Raw genomic sequence first — 22750 nt, 5'->3', positions numbered from 1 at the left:
TACTCTGACTGTGGGCCACAGTGTTGCCATAAAAATGAAGCTACAAAATCTGACATGAAGTTTCAGAAAAAAAAAGGTTCTATGTTTGCATGACCATATTGCTTGTAGCTGCTTTGTAGTAACTGAATGTATTTTAAATCCACCTTCGAAGCTACGCTACAGAAATAGTGCCAAGCAAGGAAATATATAAACAAACTTGCAAGCAGATGACCTTTCCTGATGTGAGCAAAAATCTTAAGTACTAACATCAACATCTTTTGCTATGAACTGTTTTTAGATGCAGAAAGAAAGCCAAATGGTATGTGTGTTTCATTACGAGTGATGTTATTTTATTTCAATAAACCAAAACATCTGGTGATAAAAACACACATTTCGTTGGCATTGTGAGACAGATTTAAAGTGCCGTCACTGGTTTCAGCAACGCCCTAAGAAAAACAGAGGCCTCTTGAAAGAAGTATATAAGGCAGAGAGGAGTTGCATAAACTAGTATTATGGGTGACCCCAATAAAATGTTGGTTCTACTATGTTCGTTGTTGTCGGTTACCACCCACTGTGTTATGTCTATTATTTTACAGATATGCTCTGATTTTTCTTTTGAGAAATATAAGAGTACAAAGTGCACAAACTGCCAATGACTGCCACAATTTCTTCTTCTTATCGCCCATACTTTCTAATATATATACTACCTTCAAAATGCCAAAATCTACCAGAACAAATAAAATGTCTATAAAACACTGCACTGCACAATGTACTTGTGGTGAGATGGTCGCAATTCCTGAAATACATCGCCCGCATTCCTGGGTTCATAGATAAATCACGAAAATCTGCACATTACACCACACACAAACAGACCCGGCCTGCAGGCAGATTGGTGAGAGTAGATTCGGTGAGCAGGGCCTGCACATTAGTGGGAAACAGTGGGCTTCAGATTGGCAAGCCCAATCTGTTAAAGATACCCACAGCAATGGCCTGTGGTTTTGGCCCATCACAGAAGTCCACTCATGTGGCCAGCTATTCACAAGTCACAGACAGCATGTTGATAAAATGAGACCGCGGTAATAAATCCATGCAACAGATAGCTTGTACGAATACTCTGAGAATCAATAATAATGAGGATAGGTAGCAACTCACTGTAATGATGGTTACTGAGCCACAGATGGGCAAGTACAAAAGACAATCACACACTCTCATCTAAATTTTTGGCCACTCTTTGTCAGAAAACAAGAGCACACAAACACTCACTCAATCACCCACACACAACTGATGCACATATGACCGCTGTCTCCAGCTGCTGCATTTACAGTCTCTGAGAATCAGATTCAAACAAACCACTCCTTCCTCCCTCTGATCAGCAGTTGCTAGGCTAGGGGCAAGAACCGGTGGCACCACTGACTTCCAAGGTGAAGGGAGCGCTAGGAAGGGGAGAAGCAGTAGTGGCCAGGCATGGCAGACAAATGGCATGCATTTCTGCTCACGAGAAAATCACGACGGTATGACAGCAGTATTTCAGCGGCTTCTACATGCAGAGCGGCTTCTACATGCAGACTCTCAACCGGGCTAGTGTAAAAGGCACCAGTGGCCAAATGGATGCCACGATGTGGATAGTACTGAGACAGCGTAAGAAGGATGGATGTGTAGTTGCACAAACCAAACACCCATAATCTAGTTTTCAACAGACAAGGACTGGTACAAACGAAGGAAGGTGGTTCGATCTGCTTCCCAGGAAGTACCGCTGAGGATACTTGGGACATTGAGGAATTGTGTACAGTGGACGGCCAGGTAAGACACATGGGAGCACCAAGAAAGTTTCCTATCAAGTGTGAGCCCCAGAAATTTCGTAGTTTCAATGAACAGAAGAGAAAAAGGCCCATGATGTAAGCACTGTGGAAGAAACCCACTGCACTGCCAGAAATTCAAACAAATTGTTTCGTCAGTGGAAAAGCAAAAGCCACTGTCAATGCTCCATGAGTAAAGATGATCAAGATAATGCTGAAGACGCCATTCAAGGAGCCAAGTCGCTGGAGAACTGCAATAGATAGCAAAATCGTCAACGAAAAAGGAGCCAGAGATGCCCGGCGAGTGACAGATCATAATAGGGTTAATGGCAATAGCAAAGAGGATGATGCTCAGGATGGAACCCTCAGGCATACCATTTTCCTGGATAAAGGTGTCAGAAAGGCAAAACCCACACATACCTTCAAAACTGTTTTAAAAATTCCTGTCGGAAATGGGGCATGCAGCCATGAAAGCCCCACTTGTAGAGAGTACAGAGGATACCACTCCCCCAAAAAACATGACCACAGCCTGGTATTTCTGCATAAAACCGTTCATGACACAGGTTGACAAAGTGACATGGTCAACTGCAGAGTGGCACGCTCAAAATCACATTGTGCAGTGGTTAGTAAATTGCAAAACTCAAGCCACCGTACCAGCCAGGCATGAATCATGTGTTCCATCACCTTGCAAACACAGCTGGTGAGAGAAATGGGGTGATAACTAGAAGGATGGTTTTTATTCTTACTGGGCTTAGGTAGGGGTACGACAAGGGCTTCACGCCAGCATCTCTTGGAAACATGCCCTCTGCCCATATGTGAATGTACATATGAAGGGAGAAAGTGCTTACCCACAAGAGAAAGGTGCTGCAACACCTGAATGTGAGCACTGTTCAGCCCTGGGGTGGAGGATCAGAATGAAGTGAAAGTATGATCTAGCTCCCTCATAGTAAAGGCAGCATTGTAGCACTCGCGATTCTGAGAAGATAAGGGTATCGTCCAGGCTCCCACACCCATTTGCAATGGAGGAAGGCTGTGTGATAATGGGTGGAGCTCAAAATCTCTGCAAAATAGTGGCGAGATAGCAGTAGGATTCACTATGACATCATCTGCTATGATCAGGCTGGAAATTGGAGGATGGACCTTAGCCCCACAGAGCTGTCAGAGGTTGGCCCACACGACAGAAGAGGGAATGGAACTGTTGAAAGAAATAGTAAATGAAATCCAGCTAGCTTTTCTGCTATCCCTATGAACGCGACAACACTGTGCATGCAACTGTTAATAACAAATGCAGTTTGCCATCGTAGGCTGATTGTTAACAATGCAGCGAGCACGTGTCCGCATGCAAATTGCATCACGCCACGCTTCATTCCACCAAGGGACCAGGACACTGTGCGGTAAAGAGGAAGGGTGAGGCATGGAACGTTCTGTGGCAGGAAGAATAATGTTTGCAAGATATTGTACCTGGTCATCACAACTGTGTAAAAGTTGTTCGTCAAAGGTCGCCAGGTCGGAGTAAAGCTGCTGTTTGAGTGTGCATGTACTTGAGGTAGGTGTCAGCAAACGGATAGCACATGGGAAACAGTTGCCTGAGTATGTGTCAGAGAGAATGGACCACTCGAGACGATGGGCAAGCTGGGCAGTGCAGAAGGAGAGGGCTAAATGGGAATAGGAGTGCATGGAGTCTAAAAGGAATGTGGGTGCTCCCGCATTAAGGCAGATGAGGTTAAGTTGATTGAGACGGTCAGCAAAGAGGGCTTCTGGGAGAGCACCAGAGGGGTTGATGTGCATTAAAGTCACCGAGCAGCAAAAAGGGTAGAGGGAGTTGCCTTGGTGACACAGATATGAGTTACTAATAATACAAGTTAATGACATCTTTGCACACTATTCTACAAGGCTAGAGGGAAATTTAGTCACATTGCATGACAGTTTTAGTATTCTTCTAGGAAAGGCAACTTCCTCCACCATGAGTACTGCTTGCTTTTCAGTTTACATACAGATTGTACATCCCCAGCATATCCTGTCCAGTTCTCTCATGTGAATAGATAAAATAACTTCACTGAGCTCATGTTCATAGAGTGGAGTTATTTTTGGTTAATTGAGTATTTATTTGCAGTTGTTGTTGAGCTATTAGGTAAAAAAAGCTTGACAGCTGGAGCTGTCAACTGTCTACCACACTGAGGAGCCCGTCAAGTGTAACATGTGGTCAATATGTATTCAACAATGTCTATTTTATTGTCTCCACTATCAATGGGTGGAATACTTTTCACAGCTTGAGGATATTAAATTATGCATCACCCCGGCCTAAGCTTTCCCAACATCTGAAGATGCTTAGAGGCTGAAATTGACTCCCACTGCAAAACAAGTAGGTCACCTAACTGTTATAGAACTTCAGGTATTTCAATGCTAAGACAAACAATGCATTATAGCAGATTACTATTCTAGATTTAAATATGATCAATCATATTCCACTGGACCTACTGACACCCGTCTCACAAGATGTTGTGTACGTGTGATAAGCAGCTCCACCTAACACAGCCCACTCTGCAACTACCAGTAATTACTTAATGGAAGAGATTTATGCAGCCTACAAGGAAGGCAGTTAATGATCAGAAGTTCAGTAACTTTCTGGTCATTCATTAATTCATCATCAAGTGCCTACACCAAGGTTTCATGGCACATTTACCAGTCCAATCTCTTATAAATCAAGCACTTCTCAATCATTGTTTATAAGAGTGTATTTTACATAAAAGCTCACTTAATGACTGCAAATGAGTACTCTTCCGATAAAGTGAAAATAACTCATCCCATTCCATTATCACAGATACCGCAACAGTAGAATTACTCAAATGGGTGAACAGTCTCTGCTGCAATTATGTAATTGTCTTATTAATTCAAATTACACAGTTCCCGTGGTTAGTGCAGCCCCATACTGGAATAATATAGAAACAATTACAGCTCAAGCACATGGAACTAGCCAGCAGCTGATCTAATATCGCTAAAACGTGAGTGAATCTAATAAAACTTTAAAAACTTACTTGGTTGAAAGTGGAAAGAGTTAAGTATGGGACCTGGCTGTCATATAAAATAGTGGCGGAAACACCTGTCTTTAACTATGAGTTAATACTGGAAAACCCTAAGTACAGTTAAAAAGATAAATAGCAAAAACACTAAGTATAATGAGTTTTGTGTGTGTGTGTGTGGGGGGGGGGGGGGGGGGGGGGGATCTTATATAAACGTAATAAGAAAGAGCTGTCACATAATTAAACGAACCACAGCAGAAGGAAGAGCCAGTGCAGTGGTAGGTACACATTTACAACCATTAAAATGAAAGAGGTGGAACTGCAGTGCGCTCACCAACTGTAAACAATAGAACAGGTGCAGCGAAATTACGGACTGCGTGAGTTCCTGGCCAGCTAGCTGGCGGCACTGGAGCAGTGGGAATGCAGAGAAGGTGATCAGAGAGGGAGGAGGGAAAAGCGGGGAGGTCAAATAAATGGAGAATCTTATGCATTAATATGAAAGAACAGGACAAGGTATTCATGTAAGACAGAGGGTAGTGTTATGATAAAGAGAAACTTGGTGTGCTGGTAGAGGAATATCTTGACCTGGAAAGAGTTGGAAAAAAGGTGCCATAAATGTTGAAAGGAAAGACACAGAGGGAAGAAATTTGTTTAATAAGGAAATAGGATAAGAGGGAAAGGGATGGTAGTGGAACAGGGCAGAAAGATTTCACTTTGGAAAGAAATACCATAATACTTTGTTAATTGAGACAGTACTCTGCAGACTATCTTACAAACTTGGAAATCTCGAATTCTTCCAAAAGTGAAAGGGTTTTTTTTAATTTTTTAGTATAGTGGAAGATTTGCAGCTTATCTAGAGGAGGCTGGTCCTCCTGAGATGACTGGAAGTGGCTGAACTGTTTTGATGGCATCCTTCCTAGTTAAAAGGTGTTGTTGAACTCGAGTCGGGCTCTTCCAGTTTGGCCAATGTGCAATATTGAGCCCTGTAGCACATGATTTTGTAGATCCTGGAGCTGAAATGTGTGTCTTTCAACAATTGTTTGCTGTGATAGCTACCTTCATGTGATGGTAAGGAGACATAGACGGACTGAGGAGAAATTTTGTTATTGTACGTTTGGTCTACAGACTAGAATGGTATCCACTGGTTCTAGCAATGTGTCAGGTTAGCATGCTCTGTTCAACAGTTTCTGAATCTAAGGGGCTGTCACATAAACAGTCAACGATACAAGAAAAGCAGCTTATTTTGGAAGAGAAAAATAAATAAATAAATAAATAAATAAATAAATAAATGGCAGGATGTCGAGTGGATGATGATGACGACAATGGCTGTGGAGTTTCTATAAGTCCCAAACATTACATAACTATTGGAGAAAGCAAGTGTTAGCCCCGATGTCTATGAGGTGTACATCATCCATGGATGCATTCATTATAATAAAATGTCACCCATATATCTGCAACAAAAAAGGTTTTTCTTGCAAAAGGCGGAGACTTGCACAAAATAACAGTTTTCAATGGCGTTAAGAAATATGTCTGCTAAACATCTCACGAGGCAGTTGCCCATTGCAATGCTGTCTACTTGTTTATACATCCCGCTATTGAAAGAAAAATAACTGTCTGAGGTAATGAGGCAGAGGAGAGAGAGAGAGAGAGAGAGAGAGAGAGAGAGAGAGAGAGAGAGAGAGAGAGAGAGAGAGAAGCTCATCAATATCATCTGGATTTACTTTGCCAGGTTGGTTGGTTTGTGGGATTAAAGGGACCAGACTGCTATGGTCATCGGTCCCTTTACTTTGCCATTTTTGGACATGTTGTCAAAATTAGATGTTCATTGCTTGAATGGGAACATTCGTATATAGATTTTATTATGTCGAGGGAAGCCAAATAAGAAGAGGATGGGAAAAAATTCCCTTGTAGTTGCTCATCTAATACTTTCCAGTTAAGGATATAGTAGGAGGTTTCAAAGATATAAAATTCTTTAAACATTTTTAATATGAATTAGCAACAGATTCAGGAGGGCTGTCTCTACAGTTAACAATTGAATAATTTAGAAAATGTTCCTTGAGGGTTGTAATCTGGGAGCATAAGTTTGGGATCCTTGGATTCACAACTTTTTGTTTGTAGTGGTTATCAAGGGAAATTATATTAATATAGTCACAAATGCAAGTTTGTATCTCCGTAACATAAATCTGTGATCATGCTCAATGGAGTGGGTGGCATTCTCATAAAAAAAAGTAAACTTTTGCTAATATAATCAGCCCTATACACGGCAACAGCTGTGTTGCCTTTTTATGTGATGATGGCATCATGTTCTCCGAGTTTCTTACTTACAGATACTACTGTGCTATGATCACTGGAAACAGTTTTAGACCTTTGTTAAGCAGATCGCACTGTAGTACCAAACTGAATAGAGCTGAGGTTGTCCACTCTTTATGCAAATGAGAAAACCCTTGGTATTTATGGCTCTGATTTAGACCATAACCTGATGCACAGTGTGTTTTCTTTAGCTGGGAGATCTTTTAAAATTGCCAATATTTAACAGGTATGCTGATTTCCTGTATGAGGGAGGTAACAGCTTTCATAAATTTGTCTAGTTCAGAGTGGTCAAGCTCATAAACAAGAGAAAAATATGCATCATATATGACAAGATTAAACTTTTCTTTATGGGAGTACATGCGATCAATTTCAGAATTTCTTTGAGATACAAAAAAATGCTCCCTCTCCTACAGCATTTCTTAAATGTGCCAAAATTCTGTTAAATTTTGAGATCAAGCACCTCAAAGAGTGCACATGATTACTAAAAATCAAACTTTTTATGATACTATGTTATCTACCTTCTTCCTAAAATGAAATCACCCCTTCCCCCCCCCCCCCCCCCCTCTCTCTTCCTTCTTACCCTATTTCCTTATTAAAATCAATTCCCCCCTCCCTTTCAACACTTACGGCACCAAGTTCAAAATTTTCCTGTAACAGCACAAGTTTCCCTTTCCTTTGTTATAACATTACCCTCTGTCTTACATGACCTTCACATCCCACCATTTCCTCTTTAGCCACCCCCCCCCCCCCCCCCCCACTTTCCTATCCTTTCATAGTTCCCCATATATTTAACCTCCCCCTTTTCCCCATTCTCCTGCATGTCATAGGACAGTAGTATCTGTAAGTAAGAAATTCAGAGAACGTGATGCCATCATCACAGAAAAAGGCATTTATATTCCTGCTGCTCCAGTTCTATCACCTGATTGGCCCTCAGTTCACAGTCCCCAGTCTGTAACCTTGCTGCACCACTTTGGTGTTTATGGTCAGCAAGGGTCCTGCAGATCAACCTCTTACAGCTTAATGGTTGTAAATATTTGCCTGACACTGCATCGGTTCTTCCTTCTGCTATGATAGGTTTGATTACACAACACCTTCTCTCTTACTACAACCAGTTTAAGTCAATGTTTTTGCTATTTACATATTTACCTCGTTTGGGGACCCGTTACATTAACATGTAGTTCATGACGATCATTTTTCCACCGTCAATTCACATGAAAATCAAGGTCAACATTTAATGCTTAATTTTTTTTAAATTCACTCAACTTTTAGTGATATTAGAAAAATACCACATATACTTTCCGTGCAACAGTTTAACATCATAGAATCTCCCACGATACATGTGCCACTGTTTTCAAGTGCCATGATCATAGGCTCACAATGATCAGTTAATCCAGCCAGGAGCAAAGTTCCTATCTACTCTTCACTTACCAGAGATTTCATTTCATTTAACTTAAATGCAGTTGTTGTTATTATTTGATCGCAGTAGTCGTCTACCGACTTGCATTTATCTAATTTATTTGTCATTGATGATCTAAGTAAGGCCAATATGTGAGTCCTGAGTATTCAAAAGCCTTTTTCCAAGGGTGTAACGGCTTCTGCTGCCGTATTTGTGTCCGTTATATGGGGATAATTCATATTAGCCATGAAAAGTATAGTTCAGGAATGTGCCTTTTTTTTTTCTCTCTGCTTCCAAGAATCATCCCACAATCAAATTTCTCTGCCTAACTACAGGTGTTTATAAATGAATATTGGGGTTTTAATGCTTCATAATATTTATTACATTAAACTTACAATTATAAATGATATGTCAAAAGAATGAGCAACTCAAACAGTTGTGTTTGGCACCAGTGCCCATGCGCAGCACGCAATGTATCCGCCGCAATCCGCTAGATTCCCAGCTGAAAGTTTATGAGCCTTTCTTTTTTGGTGAACATACTGTAACTGGTACTTCTTACCTTGATACACTACAGCAATGGCTCTTGCCTCAGTTGGAAGAAGATGAGCCTGAGAACTTCATTTTCCAGGAAGATGGTGCGACACCTTACTGGCATAGCGAAGTACGTGATTGAACTCCACTGTACCCAAGCGCTGGATAGGCCGCAAGGGACCCAATGACAGGGCTTGCTTTGCACGGCCTCCACGATCACCCGACCTAGCGCCATGTGATTTTTTCCTTTGGGGGCTTCATCAAGGATCGTGTGTACATGCCTCCTCTACAAGCACACCTCCCTGAATTAAGAAACTGGATTAAAGCTGCTGTTGCTACAAACACTGAAGAGACACTTATCAACCTTTGGGAAGAACTCGACTATAGACTAGATGTGTGCCGTGTGACAAATGATGCTCACATTGAACATTTATAAGATGAAACTGAGTTGCTCTTTCATTTGACATATAATCTATAACTGTAAGTTTAATACAATAAATATTACAAAGTGTTAAAACCGACATTCATTTATAAAAACCCTGTATTTTTATGCACGATCAACTTTTCAACCACCCAGAAGTCCAGTTGGGACAGTACCACTCATATTTACCTTTGAGTGAGAAATAAATATCATTAGCCTGCACACATGAATAATCAATCGGCAAAAAGTGAATGATCGGCACACGTGTAACTTCCAAACTACCTCTAGATTTCTGTGCACGATTTTGATTTTAACATTTATAAAACATTACTTTCGCACATGCACTTGGGCCCATGGGATTACAGAAGCGTCTGATTCCACCCATGACATCTCCAATATGGCGGAAACGACCATTCTCAATGTCTCCAATATGGCGCCTCTGATGTAATTACATAAACACGACAACAAACACAAAAATACATATAAAACAACAAACAGATATCCCTCCAAAAATATAATCAAACTAACAGGATCAGCATGGGAAACTGGGGGATTTTGGGTGGGGACAAACTAAATATAAAAACATGTAAAGACACACACCACAACCCCAAACCACACAAAATGATGACATAAAAACAACACAAAATTCCCACATACACCCACAATATCCAAGGGAATCAGTCACTTCCCTTCACCTACATAACTCAACCGCAATTGTCGATACCACAAAATAAAAACCAACACCCAAAAATTATACTCAGACCGCAACTATCAATACCACAAAACAAACACCGAAAACAACAAAAATTGGACTCTGACACTTCCCATGACCTTTATAGGTCAACTACAACTGACAATCTTTAAACTCATTGAGCAACAACACATTGGAATCTGACACTTCCCTAGACCTATATAGGACAATTACAACTGATGATACCAAAACACACAGAGCTACGATGACACATTGGATCGGACGCCTCCGTTGACCCTTTCTTGAGTATTTTTCAATATAAATGTGAAAACTTTCTGAAATAATGTTTTACTGATCACTCAGTGCATGCATAACAATTACTAAATAGCCCAGAACCTGTGCTCACCACCAAGTAAAGAAAACTATCACTATAAATTTGCATACATCTTAATACAACCTAACAAGAAAACACTTAGTAGTTACTCAGGAACTTGAAAACAACTTCAGATTTCTCTTCCACCTGAAACCACAGCTCCCCCACACACAATTACCCACAACTTCTTTACTGATTTCATAGTAGACTCATTCAAACTGACTTGTCTACAGCCACATGAGCACTCCAATCTTCCCACTTATATACAGACTATTTTATAAAGTTAATTCAAAACTTACGTGCAATGGCTTCCCTATCAGATCTACTAAGCTGCAGTAAGCCTATATGCTGTTCATGGCCAAAGTGCGTTTTGAAATAAACAACAGTACAATCGCCACTTTCTTCTCTGTGGAGCTCAATAGCAGCAGTACAGTGGCTTCCTAACTTGATACTGCCTTGTGATTTCAGCAACCTTTTGCCTGTGGATGAAGACTGAAACTTCCCACTTCTGTGACAAACAAAAGTGATCCTTTCAGTGCCACCTTTTGTACGCTTAGCACCACAGTGTTGTACAAAGCTGCTTTTGGTTTCCTTCTCTTCTATGGCCTTCCACTCCTGAAACTCTGAAACAACCATTACACAAAGAGGTTAACAGGAGTCTCTCATACCTTATAATGTCATTAGTCAAAGTCAATAGGTGGTATTAAAGGCTATAGTTTACTCGAAAGAGACTAGAGTTAATGTTATTTTAAGCTCTGTAAGTATGGTTTTAATCACTGTAAATCATATTTCACATACGGAAATCAACATTCATAGACGGATTGTACAATCCGATAGCCAAATTACGGATACCAAACTGTTACTGAACTCCCATAGCTCTACCAGTGTCTGCTGAAATGTTTCTGAAAGCAAATGTTAGTGTAACTACATTTGGTTGGAGTAAGATCAGTTTCCATGTCAGTTAATGACACTTGGTTGCTTATTAACATATCTCCTTATCAATACCAATGGGCATGCTAAATAACAGATTTACTGCAAATCAAACTGTAAATGGTTCTGAAAGATAACACAACTACCCCAAAAGCGTTCACCATTAACACGTCAACATATAACTCTGAACGGGAATGATTCTGTCAGTAACATAACGTCAATACATTAGGAGCCGCAATCAAATGAAGACTCCTAGCATGTTTCAACGCAGCTATCTGTCATGCGATTTTTACAGACTACTGGTAATGGCTAGACTGCCAAAACCAATAAAGCCAATACATAATTTTCTCAACATTGACACACTTTATAAAAGTTTACTAACTCTTTCAGCCAACAGCGTGGCAAATATGAACAAAATTAAAAAGTTGATTACGACTATCAACTTGCAAATACTCCGCACAACAATTTCACTACACTGAGTTGCAAACTAATTACAATACAAAGTTGTGTATGCAAGAGAAAAACTTACCTTCCGGTGATTCGAACAGAAGTACTTCTTTCACCATCAGAGTATTGTGCTCTTCCTCTACATGTATTCTCAAATTAGCCAAAAAGTTACAGGAAAACCTGCAGCCTTCCTTGGGACATCGAATCGTAGCCCTCGTGTGTGGCTGTAATTTATGTACCCCTCTATAGTGTGCAAACAAATTCTTTCTAGCTGTAAATTTTCTGCCACACAATATACACAAATTTGAATCTGCCATCATATCTCAACAACAATCCACCCAAATATCTTCGCTGCTTCACGCGAAGACTCCGCTGCGATCGTGATTGGCTGAAGAAAGAGACGCCATCAAACGCAATTTTATCCAATCAGACACGTACCCAGTCTGTCGTGAACAGACTTTCACCCCCATTTATGTAGGGCTCCAAAAATCGGATTTCGTAAACCGATTTCCCAAAACCGCTTCTGGGTGGTAAGGAAAAACATTTTGAAATCGATTCTGGAAACCCGCTTCTGGTTGCCGGTTTTCCATTTCCGCAATCGATTTTCGATACCATGTAAACACAACCGGCTTTAAAAAGTGCTTGGGCTGTCAGGTTTGTCTTGTTTTTTTTTTTTTTTTTTTTTTTTTTTTTTTCAAAATTTCCAGCTAATAAACATGGAGTGAAAGATAAGAAGAAATATTACACTGGAGCTGTTTACACCTCGTCTAATTTCAGATAAATAGCGATTGTAGTGACGAAATCATAAACTGTATCAGCTGTTTTCCAGGCACCATATTTAACTGGGCTAGCAACTCTGATGCAGACCTTCACGTGTAAACACGACAGAACGGTTTCCGAAACTCAGTTTTCGTGTTTCGGAAGATATGACGCATGTAAAGCTTAGTGATTACCCGTTCTGTAGAGATTAGGCTGCGGGAGGAACATGGACATAGAACGTAAATAACATCTATGGTCTATGAACATGAAGGAATTTATTTTTTATTCCAGAGATAGCGAGACGCTAATGTCTTTAATTGTGGAACGTATATCTTTGGACTTATGGGCGTGTTGTTGTTCATCATAACCGCAATTATTTTCGCAATCAATAAACACAGTGCGCAGTGCATTTTTCTTTTTAGTCACTTTGCTTGTCCAGTGGCAACATTCACCAGATAATTCACTTTATGATTTAAAGTGGCTAAATGTTCTTCAGTGGCTAATCATTTACTGGATTGGATTGTTTATTTGGTTTTCTGAATTAGGCATTGTATTGACGTTTGGTTGAGTGCAAACAACTAACGTAAGTATTTATGGTCCAAGTTGTAGTTTAAACACTGAGCAATGAGTGAAACTTGTTTCGAATAATTTATTTGTTGTCATTTAGTTGATTAATCTACAATCCAAATTTTGTGCATTATTCATATTTTTGTGCTGTATCCCTGTTGTCATTTATTGCCGGCAGATACTATTAACTGACAATTTTCACTCCTATGTGTGCCCTCAGCTATAGCCCATTTAAGAATAAGAATACAACCTAATAACCAACTAAGAAAAAAGTGGATTGGCTTTGTATGCTAAGGAAAGAAAGTGTTACATGGTGCCCTCCCAATCTTCTGTTTCTTGTAGTTTATGTGTGATATATGTACATAATATACAGCAAAATACGTAGAGGCTTGTCCATTATCTAACAAAGGTTTACTGAATCTACCTTGTAGTTTTAGTTTTTATAAATGAGAAAAATGTGTTAAATATGGCATGAGTGTAGATATTGTGCTACACTACAGATTAATGGCTTACCACAACTGTATTTCAGATTCAGTAACTTCTCCAACTGTCAACCAGATTGGCACCTTCCAACCTAACACAGACCTTTGGCTACGCTACAAATTGGTCTGTCGCCCCCAACAGTGTTTTTAATTTGAGGCTGGTGGGAGCAGTCCCATCACATACTAGCCTCCTGAACCTTCAGGTTAATGAATGCTATGTTAAGCAGCTGTTTGAATGCTGTGCCACAATAGTGGATCTGGAAACACCCAAGCTTATAATACTGACAGTTTACAGTTCATCAGCATGAAAATCCTAAGCTACGTAAACGCACTTACTTACCAAGATGTATGTGGACAGTCATTGTTTGTGGAGACTTCATCTTTATTTTGTTGTCAGATGGTATTGATAGAAGGCTCCTAGAGTTGACAATGTCCAGCTTTTGGTTATTTTTCATAGCAGAATACTTTATGAGGACATCTGGACATAGTCCAGTCTGATTCCAGCTCTCTGCTGTGGTACAAGTGCGTCTTCAGAGCAGCAAGTTAAATGTTTATCCTTTTCTGTGTTTTCCACATACTATAGGTATTAAATTTTGTGGGTGTTTCTCTAAGAGGGTTAATCTTGCATTTTTGTAAATGTAAATTCATTCAGTCTGTAGCGCATTAGTTGCTCATTTGTTTCGTTTTGAAAGCAACTGTCCATTCATTTAGTAAGCCAACCAGTCAGGCTCCAGCTCTTGACAGTGATACAAGTGCATGTACAGAGCAACAGGTTAAGTGTTCATCCTTTCCTTTGTTTTCCATGTAGCACATTTATTAAATTTCATGTGCATTTCTCTATTTAAGAGGATTAATCTTGGTTTTGTAAGTGTAAATTCATTTAATCTTTAGTGAAACAGTTACTCACTGAACAGCTCACTACATAGTTCTTTAATACATCATGTCTATTGGTGACACATCAGGAGGTTAGCAAGTCGCATATCGAGGATTGTCTGCTTTTATAGTCCACTTCTTCAGTTAGTTTTGCTCAAATGGATAGGATGTGTGCATGCTATGTGCACACACAAGAGCAGCTGGCTGCAGTTCGCAAACAGCTGAACATGCTATTGACAGTGGTCAGTCACCTACAAGCTGCTGTCTCGGGGTGTAGCGGTGGTGGAGAATCTGACATGTCGTTTGGGACACCTCAGATGTCACTTGTTTTATCTGTGGGCTCTGCCTCCAAGGCACCACATATTGTACATGACACAGTGGATCCGCCCTCGCAGCATGATGAGTGGTGGGTAGTAATGCGTTCGCGTCACTCGAGGCGGAGGCCCAATGTGGAGACTGGCCTCCTGGCCTTGCTCATTCATCCTGTGAGTAGACAGGTGGCCGCTCCTTCAGCAGGGTCCAAGCAGACACATGGGGAGAGGAGTTCACTAGTTATTGGGAGTTCCAATGCTAAGCGCGTTATGCAGCACCTTAGCCAGATAGCATTTGGGGCTGGATTGCTCGGTATGTCTGCCGGAGCTAGGGGGGGGGGGGGGGGCTATCCGATATTTGGAGGCAACCTTGCTGGTGGCTATCGAACATGCTGGCCTCGCTCGAGGGGTGCAAGCAGAGTTCGGAATTTTTAACACCGTTCCCAGAGTTGATCAGCGTGCTTTGGTTTGGAGTCAAGTGGAGGGTCTCAATCAAAGGCTTTGTTGACTCTGGGGAGATCTGGGCTGCAGGTTTCCTGACCTGTATCATCATGTGGGGATTTGTAGGACTCCCCTTGATAGGTCAGGAGTGCTCTACATAAAGGAAGCAGCCAGTTGGGTAACAGATTATTTATGGAGTGCAAATGAGGGGTTTTTTAGGCTATGCGGTAATAAGAGATGCTCTGATGAACACTCGCCACTCGATTCACAGCAAGAGAAGTCAAACAGCATTCAGAATAAAGACACTATGGCTGTCACAGTTTCATCACTAAACTATCATACTATTTGTAATAAAGTTACCTAATTTATTGCCCTCCAGGAAAGTCTTTGTGCTCAAATTATTCATGGGACTGAGAACTGGCTGAAATCCGAAGTGGAAAGCTCTAAGATATTTAGCAAGTCATGGAATGTATATTGGAAAGACGGATTAGAGGCCATAGTAGGGGGAGTTTTTATTGCAGTTGACAAAAATATTGTCTCTATTGAGGTTGTTCAGTGTGACAATGAAGTTGTCTGTAGCGAATAACAGATGTAGATGAAGCTGAGTTAATTGTTGGATGTTTTTACCGACAACCTGATTCTGCTGTGGCAGTTCTAGAGTTATTAAAAGAAAGTTTGTGGTCAATATCGCACAAATACAGATCATGCAATACTAGTTGGAGGCAACTTTAACCTGCTGAGTATAGCCTGGGATGTTTATGGGTTCATTGCGGGGGTTACAGACAGACAGTCGTGCAAAATATTTTTGAATACGTTTTCTGAAAATTGTCTTGACAGCTAGGTTGGCAGCCCACACACTATGGAAATATCTTAGAACTTGTAGCTACAAATAGGCCCGTCCTTATCTACAATGTCAGTATAGAATCTGGGCTTAGTGATCGTGATGTCATTATAACAACTATGATTACAAAAATTAATAAATCAGTCAAGAAGGCTAGTAGAGTGTTTCTGCTAGGTAGAGCAGATAAGCAGTTGTTAACATCTTACTTATACAGTAAATTGGCATCACTTAGTGCCAGTGAGTTGGATGTAGAGGAATTATTGGCAAAGTTTAAGCAGATTGTAAATAGTAGTCTTGATAGTTATGTGCCTAATAAGTGAATAAAGGACCGAAAAGACCCACCATGGTTTAATAACGAAATTCGTAAGATGCTGAGGAAGCAGAGGCTATTGCACTCTAGGTTCAAAAAGGGACACACAAACAATGACAAGTGAATGTTAGTAGAGATTCGTGCATTTGTGAAAAGATCTATGCACGAAGCATACAAAAACTGCCACCATCAAACCTTAGCAAAATATCTAGCAGAGAACCCAAGAAAATTCTGGTTGTATGTAAAATCTCTAAGTGGATCTAAGGCTTCCATTCAGTCCCTTGTTGGCCAGTCTGGTGTGCCAGTTGAAGGTAGCAAAACAAAAGCCAAAGTTTTAAATTTCACATTCAAGAAATTGTTCACACTGGAGAATCATACAAACATACCGTCTTTTAACCATCGGACAGACTCCCATGTGTATAGCATAGAAGTAAGCATACCTGGCATGGAGAAGCAACTTGAAGATTTGAAAACAAATAAATCACCAGGTCTGGATGGGATCTCTGTTTAATTTTACAAAGAATACTCTACAACTTTGGCCCCTTATCTAGCTTGCAGTTATCGTTAATCTCTCACCCAGCACAAAGTCCCAAGGAAAACAGTGCAGGCAAAAGAATGGAATCACAAAATTACAAACCAATATCCCTAACTTCTCTTTGCTACAGAATCCGTGATCACATTCTCAGTTTGAATATAATAAACGTGAAACTTCCTGGCAGATTAAAATTGTGTGCCAGACTGAGTCTCGAACTTGGGACCTTCGGCTTTCCCGGGCAAGTGCTCTACTGGCTGAGGTACCCAAGCATGACTCAAAACCTGTCCTCACACCTTCAATTCTGCCAATACTTCATCTCCTTCCTTCCAAACTTCACAGAAGCTCTCGTGCGATTTACGGAACTAGCACCCCTGGAGGAAAGGATATTGTGGAGACATGGCTCAGCCACAGCCTGGGGATGTTTCCAGAATGAAATTTTCACTCTGCAGCGGAGTGTGCGCTGATGTGAAACTTTGTGGCAGATTAAAACTGTGTGCCAGACCGTAACTTGAGCTTGGGGCCTTTGCCTTTGGCAGGCAAGTCCTCTGCCGACTGAGCTATGCGAGCACAATTAATGACCCATCCTCACAACTTCAATTCTGCCAGAATATTCTTGCTTCTAGTAGTTCTGCGAGGTTTGCAGGAGAGCTTCTGTGAAGTTTGGAAGGTAGGAGATGAGATACTGGCAGACTGAAGCTGTTAGGACAGGTCGTGAGTTGTGCCTGCGTAACTCAAGTCAGTAGAGCTGTTGCCCTCGAAAGGCAAAGGTCCTGAGTTTGTGTCTTTATCCGGCACACAGTTTTAATCTACCAGGAAGTTTCATATCAGTGCACACTCCACTGCAGAGTGAAAATTTCATTCTGGTATAATAAAATTTCCTGAGGCTAAGCAGCTTGTGTCCATGAATCAGCATGGTTTTAGAAAGCGTCGGTCATGCAAAACTCAGCTTACCCTTTTTTTCTCATGATATAATGAGAACTTTGGATGAAGGCATATTCCATATTTCTAGATTTCCAGAAAGCATTTAACACGCTACCCCATGCAGGTTTTTAACGAAGGTACAAGCATATGCAATAAGTTCACAGATATGTGGGTGGCTCGGAGACTTCTTAAATAATAGAACCCAGTATGTTGTCCGCAATGGTGAGTGTTCATCAGAGACAAGGGTATTGTCAGGAGTGCACCAGGAGAGTGTGATAGGACCTCTGTTGCTCTCTATGTACATAAATGATTTGGCGGACAGGAAGGACAGCAGACTGCGGTTGTTTGCTGATCATGCCATGGTGTACAGTAAGGTGTGAAAGTTAAGTGATTGTAGGAAGATACAAGAGGACTTAAACAAAGTTTCCAGTTGGTGTGATGAATGGCAGCTATGTAGATGTAGATAGTGCAACAGCCTTTCTAAAGGAACATTAGAAAATTGAGTTCTGCATTTGCGTTTGGGAGAATGACTGTTCAAAACCACAGCCAGCCATCCAGATTTAGGTTTTCTGTGATTTCCTTAAATCACTTCAGGCAAATGCCAGTACAGTTCTTTTAAAGGGCACAGCCTATTTCCTTCCCCATCCTTCCCTAATCCGAGCTTGTGCTCCATCTCTAATGACCTCATTGTTGATGGGTTGTTAAACACTAATCACTAATCTCCTCCTCCTCCTCCTCTTCCTCCTTTCTCCTCCTCTGCATTTGCTTTGTTGTCCCTCATTTTGGTTCTTCTGTCATATTTGAATGTCTGGACTTTCACTTTGATGTCAGTGATAGTCTTCACGTAAGACTTCAGTTTCTTTTGATTTTGCAAGGGGTCTTTTTATACGATCCAGCCACAGTAATAGTTAAAGGTTCCAGGCATTGTTCTTTGAACCACCAAATGCGTTTCATTCAGTACCTTTCTGTGTGTACCCACATGCTTTATTTTACACCTACTGTGTAGTAGTTGCTGCTTCTTTGCAGTGGCTGTATACCATTTAGAGTTCCTTCCTCCATGAATTGTTCTGATATACTGAGGAGGAAAATGGCACAGTGGTTAGCACACTAGACTTGCATTCGGGAAGGCATCAGTTCAAATCATTGTCTGGGCATCAAGACTTAGGTTTTCAGTGGTTTCTCGTAGTTGGTTCAGGCAAATGTCAGAATAATTCCTTTGGAAGGGTACAACTGATTTCCATCCTCATCCTTGAAATATTCTGATCTTGTGCTCCATCTCTAATGACCTGGATGTTGACAGGATGTTAAATGATAATCTGTTTTAATAAGTACATATGTATCCAGAGTTTGGTCAACTTGCATAGCTGTTCTCTTCATGCTCCTGCATAGCGTTAAAACATTTTCGGCTCGTTCTTGTGCGACACTCCTGCCCCTTTATATGATTCACTGAAGATTTAAGTCTTTCTACTTGCTTTTGTTTAGTTTGCTTGGACATGTGAAGCTGTTTACAGTAAGATTCTGTTGCTGCCAGTGTACAATTTCCATTAGGACCTTGGAGGTAATATAAGAAAAGTTAGGACTCATATGGAGATTTATAGACAGTCATTTTACCCCAGCTCTATTTGCAAGTGCAACAGGAAACGAAATGACAAGTAATGGTACAGGGTACCCCTCACCATGCACTGTATGTATTTAGATGTAGTTGAACATTTTTATTCAGCAATAATTGCTGCTACAACTGTCTTGTGGCCACCAACACCAGTTTCAGTGTGGACATACATGAAAAGGTCAAGTCTGTTTTGTTTATCTGCATTTTTTGTGAGATATGTTTTATGGGCATTAGGCCGTGGTGCAAGGTGTAATACTCTGCCTAACATTTTGTCTTCCAACACTGGAGACATCGTGAGAGACTGTGACAACCCAGAAAGCAGTTACAGTGTCAACAAGCCTAAGTTTTAGTATGTATCCACATAACGGTTGGTTCATGATGATATCAGACCACTGCCTAAAATTGCAGACTAACATGTGTTATGAAGCTTTACTTACCCAATTTCAATCCTTCTACTTTTCTGTTGAAGCTGTTTTTGTGTTTTTAAATGTGTGGCCTCTTTGTGCATGCTAGCATAATACTGATTAGATCTTGATAAAACCGTGTTATCAGAAAAAGAATTTAGTGGTTTCCTGGTTCCAGTGCAGGATTTGCTACTGCCAGTATCTGTGTTGCCCAGATGACAGTTATTATTGTGTTCTTCAAGATGGGTGTTAATGCTTGTTTTTGTAGTTCCTCTGTACACTTGACTGCATCTGCAAGGGATTTTATATAATCCTGCTGTGGCAAGCAACAGGTGTAGTCCTTTACATTGTTTAAGTATTCACATACCTTTGTTGTTGGTTAAACATCTTGTCAGTACATGTGTTCTGAGTATTCTGCTGATGCAACCTGTGACCATTTTTATGGATGGGAGGAAAACTTTCCCCTTAGTTGGTCCTTTTTCATTAGAAGCTGCATATCTTGTAGGGTGTAGTGCCCTATTTGTCTCGTTGACAGAGTATTTTTCTATGCCATGGTGTACAGAGAGACGATAGTAAGTCAAAAACACAGGAACAACCTTAGCAGAAAAGTAGAAGTATTGAAATTAGACAAGTTGTGAGTGTTACTAGTAAATAAAGCTCCATAACACGTCAGTGCTATTCCACAATCTTTGGGAGCAGTCTGCGAACGTCATGAGCTAAGCATTGCAAGGATACATTTGAGCAGTTAAACTTGCTGAGCTTATTTGAAATTTTAACTGCTTTGTGGCGTGTTATGGCCCCAACATAAGAAGGTGAAACATTATCCAGAGAAATATGCCTTGGATCATGGCCTAATGCCAGTAAAACAAACATCACCAAAAACAGAAGTATCTGCCATGAAGGTCTGCTTTCTTTGTGTATCAGTTTTAACTTGTCCTCAGAGGAAGCATTTAGTATTGTTCCACGTGATTTCTTGGCATGCCCACCATTTACAAAATTGTAATTAACACAGTCACTTGGACAATTTGAGTCTTTTCCAGTGCTGGCTATATGATTCTGAAACACACATTTTAGCAAGCTGAGGTTTTCTGTAAAGTGTTGGTTCACATCTATGTGCAAATCTATCAGACTAAATGTATGTCGGAGCACCGCAGAATGAAGTATTCAATTTGGGAACAATCATCTTGGCTTTGGCTGAGCCATTTCTTCACAGTCTCTTTGTTCCAAGGGTGCTATTCCAGCAAGGTATGCAGGAGAGTTTATAAGGCAACTCGTGTGTTGTGCCTGGATAACTCAATTGGTAACAGCATTGCCTGTGAAAGGCAAGGTTCTGGGTTCAAATCCCAGTCCAGCGTACAGTTTGATCTCACAGAAAGTTTCATATCGGTGCACACTCTGGTGCAGAGGGAAAGATTCCTTCAAGTGAAGTATGCTGTGTTAGATCAGCTCCATTTTCATAGGGAGACTGCTCTTTAAACTTCAGGCAATATAAGTACGTCATAGGTCTGGAGCCCTGGGACCAACTGAAGTGGCGAGGTGTTTTAGTACATTGGACCTCTCATTTATGAGGGTGGCTGTTAATAGTCACCGCTCAGCCATATAAATTGAGGGGTTCCATTGTTTCTGTAAATTGCATAACACAAATTCTGGTATGTTTCCTTTGAAAAAGACACAGCCACTATCCTTACTCATACTTCCCCAAACCTTATCTTGTGCTCCATCTGTAATGGGGCCATTGTTGACAAGACATTAAACCTTAATCTTCCTTCTTGAGGTCTTGAAAGAAATTACGGGGATGAAAATGTATTAAGTTTTCATGATGTTCTTGTGACGGGTTGAATGACACACCACCTGTTATTTTATGCCTATCTTAACAATAAAATGTTTCGCCAAGATAGAGATGCATGATTAATTGTGTATTGGCCCTCTGTGGTTGAGAAAGAGGACAGTGAATCAAAGTTAACTAGCTGAAGTGAATTGTGATATATGTCAAAGTCAGTTTAATTGTAAAGTAGTTTTTTGTGTGTAGTCATTATTAATCTGTAAAAGATTTTTTGTCTCTAAATGAAAAATTGTCTAACATTGTACTAATGTATGGAGAATGTCACCATCAAATGTATAAGAGAATAGCAGAAATAATCAAAACTACTGTTATGGGAAAAAAATCACACAGTTCCATTTGAAGAAACAAATTTGATATCTCCCATTTTCCTCTATTACTCTTCCCAAGCATTTGACACTTTCCACCTCCCTCAGTTGTTCATCTCCAATCCTTATCTTCCTTTGTAGTTGCAACTATGATCTCACATTTGTTTACATTAAATTTCATTCCTTACTCCCAGTTTCTTCCCAAGCACCCAGCTGTTCCTGAATCTCCTCCTCCATGTTTCCCCATATCGTCAAGTCATCCCCGAACACTATTGCTTTCATCTTGTCTTCTCCATTTTTTTCTGCCTCCTTAGTCATTATCTCAACCACGACCATGATGAAGAGGAGAGTGACAATGCAATGCCCTGCTTCACACTGCTAGTTTCTGGTACTAATTCGTCCCTCTATTTCACACACTCAGCCTTCCACACTACAATTCTTCCACTTTGCTTGTTGTCTCTTTTTCTACTCCCTTTTTTTCTAGCATTTCCTATGCCTTTTCTAGATTGAGGAAGCCCATCACAAGTTCTTTCCCCAATTCATTGTGGTGCTCGTGGAGCTGCCTCACTGCAAATAAGGGGTCAAAATTTGACCTTGCAGGTCTGTTCCTCTCTCAAGTTGTTCTTGGCTCTTGTTTGGCTTCTGCTCTCCAGGA

At 40.6% G+C, this 22750-nt stretch overlaps 2 protein-coding genes across 2 annotated transcripts in view; one reads left to right on the top strand and one right to left on the bottom strand.

The window, feature by feature from the left end:
• LOC124711779 overlaps positions 1 to 12518 on the bottom strand; it is a 30183-nt gene extending 17665 nt beyond the window's left edge. Inside the window, exons 1-2 of the mRNA XM_047241996.1 lie at positions 11977 to 12518; positions 10817 to 11140 (exon numbers count right to left, since the gene is read on the bottom strand). Of these exons, the coding sequence (XP_047097952.1) occupies positions 10817 to 11140; positions 11977 to 12214 (562 nt within the window). The 5' untranslated portion in view covers positions 12215 to 12518. The remainder of the gene's footprint in view (positions 1 to 10816; positions 11141 to 11976) is intronic.
• Positions 12519 to 12904: 386 nt separating this feature from the next.
• Positions 12905 to 22750, top strand: part of LOC124711194 — a 30840-nt gene continuing 20994 nt past the window's right edge. Inside the window, exon 1 of the mRNA XM_047241123.1 lies at positions 12905 to 13236. The gene's annotated coding sequence lies outside the window, so the exon portion shown is untranslated. The remainder of the gene's footprint in view (positions 13237 to 22750) is intronic.

The sequence above is a fragment of the Schistocerca piceifrons genome, chromosome 8, assembly GCF_021461385.2.
Source record: "Schistocerca piceifrons isolate TAMUIC-IGC-003096 chromosome 8, iqSchPice1.1, whole genome shotgun sequence".
NCBI lineage: Eukaryota > Metazoa > Arthropoda > Insecta > Orthoptera > Acrididae > Schistocerca > Schistocerca piceifrons.
The sequence above is the reverse complement of the archived record's forward strand: the minus strand, read 5'-3'. Positions and strand labels throughout refer to the sequence as shown.